This window comes from Penaeus vannamei, chromosome 6 (assembly GCF_042767895.1).
Source record: "Penaeus vannamei isolate JL-2024 chromosome 6, ASM4276789v1, whole genome shotgun sequence".
NCBI classification, from domain to species: Eukaryota; Metazoa; Arthropoda; class Malacostraca; order Decapoda; family Penaeidae; genus Penaeus; species Penaeus vannamei.
In genome coordinates this window covers 694,291-704,290 of record NC_091554.1, presented here as the reverse complement: position 1 = coordinate 704,290, position 10,000 = coordinate 694,291, and the positions used below count along the sequence as shown (strand labels likewise).

The 10,000-nt window shown below is 38.9% G+C and overlaps 1 protein-coding gene across 1 annotated transcript in view; it reads right to left on the bottom strand.

The window, feature by feature from the left end:
- LOC113829552 (uncharacterized) overlaps window positions 1-10,000 on the bottom strand; it is a 207,224-nt gene that overhangs the window by 21,018 nt on the left and 176,206 nt on the right. The window contains exons 5-7 of the mRNA XM_070122503.1: window positions 9,786-10,000; window positions 3,229-3,456; window positions 364-540 (exon numbers count right to left, since the gene is read on the bottom strand). The exon at window positions 9,786-10,000 is cut by the window's right edge and continues 37 nt beyond it. Of these exons, the coding sequence (XP_069978604.1) occupies window positions 364-540; window positions 3,229-3,456; window positions 9,786-10,000 (620 nt within the window). The remainder of the gene's footprint in view (window positions 1-363; window positions 541-3,228; window positions 3,457-9,785) is intronic.

The following is a 10,000-nucleotide window of genomic DNA, read 5'->3' as shown; positions in this document are numbered from 1 at the left end:
TTAATATAATGGCTTTGTTGATGATAATCAATATGATGATATAAATGATAACAAATATTGACGAAGACGATGAATATATATGCATGCAAACGTATAAACTCTGTCTGTTTCTTTCTCTCTCTCTCTCTTTCTCTCTCTCTCTCTCTCTCTCTCTCTCTCTCTCTCTCTCTCTCTCTCTCTCTCTCTCTCTCTCTCTCTCTCTCTCTCTCTCTCTCTCTCACTCACTCTCTTTCCTACCTACCACCCTTCCACCCTCCCTCCCTCCCTCCTCCTCCAACTCTCCTTTCCTCTCCCTCCACCTCCTCCCCCACCCTCCCCCTCCTCCCCCACCCTTTCCCCCCCCCCTCCCCCACCCCAACTCACCCGCATCTTGGTCCGTGAGTCCCAGGGGCGTGGGCTGCGCGCGGGACGTGTGGGCGTGGTGCAGCTTGAGCGTGGTGTTGTGGTGAGCCACGGAGTACGAGGCGCCCTTGTCGAGGGCGTGCCAGCGGCGGTGGTTCGTGACCCAGGAAGGGAACTCACACCCGCTGTAGCTGCCTGCTGGAGGGAGAGGAAGGCGAGAGGGAGTGTTAGGTTTGCGGATGGAGGAATGAGGAGGAATGATAAATAATAAGTATTCATGGATAAGTTTAGGTTTGCGGATGGAGGAATGAGGAGGAATGATAAATAAGAATAAGGATTTATGTATAAGTTTAAGTTTGCGTTTGGAGGAATGATAGATAAGAATAAGGATTCATGCATAAGGTTAAGTTTGCGAATGGAGGAATGAGGAGGAATGATAAATAAGAATAAGGATTCATGTATAAGTTTAGGTTTGCGGATGGAGGAATGAGGAGGAATGATAAATAAGAATAAGGATTCATGTATAAGTTTAGGTTTGCGGATGGAGGAATGAGGAGGAATGATAAATAAGAATAAGTGTTCATGTATAAGTTTAGGTTTGCGGATGGAGGAATGATGAGGAATGAGAGATAAGAATAAGTATTCATGGATAAGGTTAAGTTTGCGGATGGAGGAATGAGGAGGAATGATAAATAAGAATAAGTATTCATGTATAAGTTTAAGTTTGCGGGTGGAGGAATGAGGAGGAAATGATAAATAAGAATAAGTATTCTTGTATAAGGTTAGGTTTGCGGATGGAGGAATGAGGAGGAATGATAAATAAGAATAAGTATTCATGGATAAGTTTAGGTTTGCGGATGGAGAAATGATGAGGAATGATAAATAAGAATAAGTATTCATGTATAAGGTTAAGTTTGCGGATGGAGGAATGAGGAGGAATGATAAATAAGAATAAGGATTCATGTATAAGTTTAAGTTTGCGGATGGAGGAATGAGGAGGAATGATAAATAAGAATAAGGATTCATGTATAAGGTTAAGTTTGCGGATGGAGGAATGAGGAGGAATGATAAATAAGAATAAGGATTCATGTATAAGTTTAAGTTCGCGGATGGAGGAATGAGGAGGAATGATAAATAAGAATAAGTGTTCATGTATAAGTTTAAGTTTGCGGATGGAGGAATGAGGAGGAATGATAAATAAGAATAAGTATTCATGTATAAGTTTAAGTTTGCCGTTGGAGGAATGATGGGGAATGATAAATAAGAATAAGTATTCATGTATAAGTTTAAGTTTGCGGATGGAGGAATGAGGAGGAATGAGAGATAAGAATAAGTATTCATGTATAAGTTTAAGTTTGCGGATGGAGGAATGAGGAGGAATGATAAATAAGAATAAGTATTCATGTATAAGGTTAAGTTTGCGGATGGAGGAATGAGGAGGAATGATAAATAAGAATAAGGATTCATGTATAAGTTTAAATTTGCGAATGGAGGAATGAGGAGGAAATGATAAATAAGAATAAGGATTCATGTATAAGGTTAAGTTTGCGGATGGAGGAATGAGGAGGAATGATAAATAAGAATAAGTATTCATGTTTAAGTATAAGTATAGGTATTCGATAAGTATTCAAGAATGGATGGGAATAGATAGATTGAGAGTAATATTTGATTTGAGTTAATGAATAAAGAAATGGATGAATAGGTAAATGAGTGAAAAGATTAAACAAAATATGTGAAATGGAAAGAAAAAAAAACATTGATACATCGGCTCTCAAAAAAGACATTTTTTTTCCTAAAGAAAAATTCAACTCATATGCCACACTTATAAAGAAAACATAATTAAAACACACTCTAACAAACAAAACACAATCAAAATACACTCGATCAAACAAGAAAACAAACAAAACACAATCAAAATACACTCGATCAAACAAGAAAACAAACAAAACACAATCAAAATACACTCGATCAAACAAGAAAACAAACAAAACACAATCAAAATACACTCGATCAAACAAGAAAACAAACAAAACACAATCAAAATACACTCGATCAAACAAGAAAACAAACAAAACACAATCAAAATACACTCGATCAAACAAGAAAACAAACAAAACACAATCAAAATACACTCGATCAAACAAGAAAACATACAAAACACAATCAAAATACACTCGATCAAACAAGAAAACAAACAAAACACAATCAAAATACACTCGATCAAACAAGAAAACAAACAAAACTCAATCAAAATACACTCGATCAAACAAGAAAACAAACAAAACACAATCAAAATACACTCGAACAAACAAGAAAACAAACAAAACACAGCTAAATTACACTTAAACAAACAAACAAACAAACAAACATAAAGATCCACCCACACGAGTGGACTATGATGACACACTCACAGAAGGCAGACGAAGAAACACAGTCATATACATGTCTTTCACACACATCACCGCACATACAAACACACCCACGCGAACAAACAAACATACCCAGTCAACCACACAGAAACAAGCACACCCACGCAAAAACAGAAACAAACACACCCAGTCAACCACTCATAAACAAACAGAAACAAACACACCCAGTCAACCACTCAGAAACAAACACACCGTCAACTACTCATAAACAAATACAGAAACAAACACACACGCAAACAGACATAAACACACCCAATCAACTACTCAGAAACAAACACACCCAAGCAAACAAACACACAAACGCGAACAAACAGACACAAACAAACCCAACCAACCACTCAGAAACAAACACATCCTCACAAACAAACAGAAACAAAGACACACCCTCAACCCCACCCAACAAACAAACACAACCCCCAAGACGACCCCTCCCTCCCCACCCCCTTCCCCCCCTTACCTTTCTTAATCTTGAGCGTCGTCGAGCCGTCGTGCGCCGAGAAGACGCCGTTGCACGTGGCATCCCCCGAGAGTGCCATGTGGTAGTCCACGCGGCTATCGGCTTCCCTGGCTCTCTCCCACGCGAAGCAGCGGTACCGGTCCTCATCTGCCCGACGGCCCTCCAGTCGCCCGACGAAGTATCGGGTCGACCCCTCCTTCCAGTGGCCGATGCACTCGACCTCCTGCACTGGAGGGCGCACGGAGGGGGGAGGGAGGGGGAGAAGAAGAGGGGAGGGTGGGGGTTAGATTGGGTCAGATTTTTTTTTTTTTTTGGGGTGGGTGGGTGGGGGTGGGAGGTGTTGTGGGGTCTGGTGGTCGTGGGGGGTGTTGTGGGGTCTGGTGGGTCGTGGGGGATTGTAAGGGATTGGGGATTGTGGGGGTATTTTGGTAGGGGTTGTGATTGTGTTGATATTTTGAAGTAGTTCTTAGTCTGATTGTGTTGTATGATGATATTTTGAAGTATCTCTAATTGTGTTGTGATTGTGATGATATTTGGAAGTATATCTAAGTCCGATTGTGTTGTTATTTGATTATGAATTATGTGATATTCCGATATGATTATGATATGTTGGAAGATTTACCGATCCTGTGTTTATAAAAGGTTATGAATTATGATATATAGTGATTTGGTGTGAATACGTTTTACAGGTCGTGGGTGTTTATAAGAGATTGTGAGATTTATTAACATGATCATGATTGTGATCTATTGAAAGATGTTTAAGGTCCTATGTATTTATAAAACGTTATGAATTAATTAGATCCAGTGTGTGTATTAAAAAAATAATTATGGGGTATAATGATATGATTGTAATTATAATTTATAGATGGTGTGTGTTTATAAGAAATTGTGAATTGTGGGATACATTGATATGGTTGTGATTCTGATAATATTTTGAACCACTTCTAATTCATGTGTTAATAAATAATTATGAGTTATGTGATATACAGATATGATTATAAATGCGATATTTTAAGGATTTTTGAGGTTCTATGTATTATAAAAGGTTGTGAATAATAAGATATAGTGATGTGATTGTGATAATGGTTCATAGGACGTATGTGTTTATAGAAGACTGTGAAGTGTGGGATTTATTAATAGGATTAAGATTATGATATGTTCAAGGATTTCAGTCTCTGTGTGTTTACATGAGGGTATGAATTATGTAATATGGTGATGTGAGCATAATTATGATTTGTAGGTCCTGTGTGTTTATAAAAGGTTGTTAATTAGGTGATGCATATTGATATTATAATGTTTACGATATACTGATAGATTAGAGATCCTGATATATATATATATATATATATATATATATATATATATATATATATATATATATATATATATATATATATATATATATATAAAGTTATGAATTACGTGTTTTATGGAAGAACTTGGGTAGATTTTGGAATCCTGTGTATGTAAGAAGGATTATTGTTCCCATGTGTTGATAAAAGATAATTAATTATGTGTGTTTATGAAGTATTATTAGTGAGATTGATAAGGGATTATTAATTGTGTTTATGAAGTATTATTAGTGAGTTGTTCTGATAAATGATGAGAGGGTCCTATGTATATATGAAGCATTATAGGTCCTACGTATTAATGAAGGATTGGTGTTCTTTGTGCTTATGAAGGATAATAGGTCTTGTGTTCATTTATCACTCAATTTCTGCACTGAGGGCGCGGGGATATGATTGTGGGTGTGTGTGGGTATCTATATAGATATAATGAATGATTACAGATACTATAGGATATGATCGTTTGGATGTATTGTCATAATGTGGGTGTCATATGACGAAATACCATCATTGTCAGTATAATCATTTGCTTATATTCTTTATGAAAAAACAAGTGCAACGACAATAATGACAATAAGGGTAATAACAGCTATGGAAACATACTGTTATATCTATTATGATTACTGTCATTCACGTTGGTTGATGATTATTATTTTGATTATTCTAACAATGACGTTGATATCGCCATCATTATTTATCACCAGTAATAACACATTCCATCGCTGCCTTTATGGTTATTATTATCACTGGTGTTGTTGTTTCAATTGTTATCATGATTACTTGGATTTCTCAATTGATCAAATTGTTCAAGATCCGATTAATAGATACTTGCAGCAACAATATAAGCTCTACACATTTCCTCATCTTAAGCCTTATACACATTCTGTACAGATTCATTCATACATATAAATGTGTACATGCATATATACATACATACATGTATATACGTACATACATATATATATATATATATATATATATATATATATATATATATATATATATATATATGTATATATATATACATACATACATACATATATATATATATATATATATATATATATATATATATATATATATATATATATATATATATATATAGATATATATATATATATATATATATATATATATATATATATATATATATATATATATATATAGATTTATATAGATTTATATATATATATATATATATATATATATATATATATATATATATATATATATATATATATATATATATATATATATATATATATATATATATATATATATATATATATATATATATATATATATATATATATATATATATATATATATGTATATATATACATACATACATATATATAAAGACATATATATCTACATGTACACATATATGTGTATGTATAATTCATATGTATATATATACATATACATATGCATGTATGTATATGCATGTACATTTTCTACAGCACATACACAAACATTCCCCTCTCTTCCCCCCCCCCCCACCCTCCCCTCCCCCCCGCCCTTTTCCCCTCTCCCCTCCCCTTTCCATTATAATTCAAATCCTGGAAATTTAAAAGAAAGAAAGAAAAAAAAAATCGACTCCTGACATCCCTTTTCCCGACATTACCGGTCACGTGACAGCTCGGATCAATATGTCATGCTTTCTGAATCTCCGTTCTGCACGCTTTCACTCTGCCTCTCGCCCTGGTGTGTTTTTTTTTTTTGGGGGGGGGGGGGTTGTGAGGGGTTGGTTGGGGGGTTGTTTGTGTGTTTGGTTGTTTTTTTGTTTGTTTGTCTTTGTGTTTGTCTGTCTCTCGCCGTGGTGTTTTTTTTCTTTTTTTGGGGGGGAGGGGGGAGTTGTGAGGGTTGGTGGGGGGGGTTGGTCTGATTGTTTTTTGTTTGTTTGTTTGTCTTTGTGTTTGTCTGTTCTCGCCCTGGTGTTTTTTTTTTTTTGGAGGGGGAGAGGGTTGTGAGGGGGGGTTGTGTGTTTGGTTGGTTGGTATGATTGTTTTTTTTGTTTGTTTGTTTGTCTTTGTGTTTGTCTGTTCTCGCCCTGGTGTTTTTTTTTTGGGGGGGGGAGGGGTTGTGAGGGTTGTGGGAGGGGAGGGTTGGTTGGTTGGTTTGATTGTTTTTTGTTTGTTTGTCTTTGTGTTTGTCTGTTCTCGCCCTGGTGTTTTTTTTTTTTTGGGGGGGTGAGGGGGGTTGTGAGGGGTTGGTGGGGGGGGGTGTTTGTGTGTTTGGTTGGTTGGTTTGATTGTTTTTTTGTTTGTTTGTTTGCCTTTGTGTTTGTCTGTTCTCGCCCTGGTGTTTTTTTTTTGTTGTTGTTTTATGGGGGGGGGGGGGTTGTGAGGGTTGGGGGGGAGGTTTGGTTGGTTGGTCTGATTGTTTTTTTTTGTTTGTTTGTCTTTGTGTTTGTCTGTTTGCTAGTCAGACTGTATGTTAGTCGTCCCCCTTTTCTCTTTCTTTTTATCGATCTATCTATTTATCTATCTATCAATCTATCTATCTATCTCTACTTCCCTCCCCATCCCTATTCCCCTACCCCCTACTCTCCCTTCCTCCCCTTTCCCTTCCTCCTTCCTCCCCCCTCTCCCCCTCCCCTCCCCCCTCTCTCCCTCCCTCCCCTCTCCCCTCTCTCTGTCCCTCCCCCTCTCCCCCTCTCTCCCTCCCCCTTCTCTCCCTCCCTCCCCTCCCCCTCTCTCTACATCCCAAATCTATCCTTCCTACCTCCACCCTTCTCTCCTATTCCTAATCCTTCAACCCCCTAATCCTTACCCAATCAGACTCCCTGCCAACCCCCCTCCCCCCTCCCCTCCCCCCACCTAACCAGCAGTTCCTTTGTCTTCCTGTATAAAAATGCCAACTCGAGGTCCCTTGGCATTGACACTTGGCATTGACACACTGAACCAGGAGTGGCACTTTTTTTTAAATGGAATAAAAAATGCCATCACTCACGTAGTGTTTGTTTGGGTGTGTGGGTGGGTGGGTGTGTGGGTGTGGATGGGCTTTAGCGTGTGTGTCTGTGGGTGTATGTGTGAGTGGGTAGGCTTGGTGGGTTGCGTGGGCTGGTGGGTTTCAGTTGGTTGAGTGAGTGTGGGTAGTGGGAGTGTTGGGGAGAAGGTGAGTGTGTGAGTAAGGGAGTGAATGAGTAAACGAGAGAGAGAGAGAGAGAGAGAGAGAGAGAGAGAGAGACAGAGGGAGAGAGAGAGAGAGAGAGAGAGAGAGAGAGAGAGAGAGAGAGAGAGAGAGAGAGAGAGAGAGAGAGAGAGAGAGAGAGAGAGAGAGAAAGAGAAAGAGAAAGAGAGAGAGAAAGAGAGGGAGAGAGATAGATAGAGAGAGTGTTTGTGTGTGTGCGTGTATGCATGTGTGTGTTCACGTAAGTACATGTTATACACAGAATTCTTGAAGTAAATAACCTATCTGTAAGTCTACTCCCCCATAATAGATACATAAGGAGATTCACCTCTTATAATCACTCGTACTTCCATCATTAAATACAAACATAACCAACATTGAAAATTAAGAAACAAGAATGTATGTGAATAGGAATGAACAACTTTACAATCGACAAGAACTACAACTGAAACTATTATGCAAGAAGATCGTGATAGAATTATTCATTTTCGTCTAAGCTTCTCTCTTATGCTCTTTGAATGTTTTATTCCCGTCTCCCTCTCCCTCCCAAGATCTTGCTCTTATTCTTAATCTTATTATACTCTCATACTTATTCATTCAAGCTTTCCCATTCATCCGAGAGCTCTTGCTTCATCCATTGTCTTTCACTCACCTATTGTCTTCTCTTCACCCTACCTTTTCTACTCCTATATTTACTCATCCACATTTTCCTTATCCATCGTCTTTCATTCACCTATCCTTTTCTATTCATCCTTTCCTTCTCCTATATTTACTCATCCACCTTTTCCTCATCCATCGTTTTTCATTCACCTATCCTTTTCTATTCATCCTTTCCTTCTCCTATATTTACTCATCCACCTTTTCCTCATCCATCGTCTTTCACTTACCTATCCTCTTCTATTCATCCTTTTCTTCTCCTATATTTACTCATCTCGCCTTTTCTATCATCAATCCCTTTCCTTTTTGAGGTTCCTTTACTCACCTATTCCCTCCTACTCATCTATCCTCTTCTCCTCATCCAACTTTTCCCAGTCACCTATCCTACTCACTTCTCTTACTCATCTAATCTTTATTTACTCAACTTGGCCGACTTCCCTATTCATTTAAAACATAAATAAACACAATACAAGAGATATATCTAGCGTATTTCGACTGATTCTGAGTATATTATTCATCCTAATTCACTTTCTCCATGCCTTTATCCTTGTTCTTATGCCCTTATTCCTATTATCAATACCCCTCCTTATTCACCCAACCTTTAAAACTCACCTATCTTACTCACCCGAACACTGCAACTCGTCTCGTGTTTACTCACCTACCACTCATCTTTTTTTCTTACTCATCCCTTTTTTCACTCATCCGACTTTCCCAATTCTCTCATTCGTGTAAGAAGATATACATAATTTCACGATAAGAGAGATATTGTTACAGCTTCGTTTCGCTTGAATCTGTGTATTTTTCATCCTTTTTCACTTTTTCATTCGTTCACAATGACAATATATATAACTGCTAGGTTTTGATTGAATCTGACTGTATTATTCACCATCATTCACTATTTTTCTTTCACAATCAGGTAGATATAATAGCTACATTGCAACTGAATCTGATAGTTTCATTATAATTCATTTTTTGTTTGTTTGTTTTCATTAAAATAAAACAGGTATAGCAGCCACACTGTCACTGTATATGACTGTTCTATTTTTATCAATTTTTGTTATCATTCACAATAAAGTAGATACAACAGCCTACCCCTCCCCTCCCTTCCCCTCCCCCTTCCCTCCTCTCCCTTCCCTTCCCCACCCCTCCCCTCCCTCCCCTCCCCCTCCCCTCCCCTCCCCTTCCCTTCCCTTCCCTCCCCTTCCCTCCCCTTCCCTCCCCTTCCCTCCCCTCCCCTCCCCTCCCCTTCCCTTCCCTTCCCTCCCCTCCCCTCCCTTCCCTCCCCTCCCCTTCCCTCCCCTCCCCTTTCCTCCCCTCCCCTCCCCTCCCTTCCCCCACCCCTCTCCCCCCCACACGCCCCCCACCCCCCACCCCCAAAAAAAAAAAAAATAATAATAATAAAAAAGAAGAAATACCCACCCGAGCTCTCCGTGCCCTGGACGTCCGGACACGCCTGGTACTTGAAGAGCAGCCGGCTCTCGCTGGTGCAGGAGTCGATGGTGGAGGCGGGGGAGTTGCACTGGCCGTGCCCCCGCTGGTACCCGAAGGTCAGGGGCCCCTTGAACTGGCAGGGCACAGGACGGGCGTCGCGGCGGAACATCGAGAAGAGAAGACCGTCGCCGGGGATCAAGGCG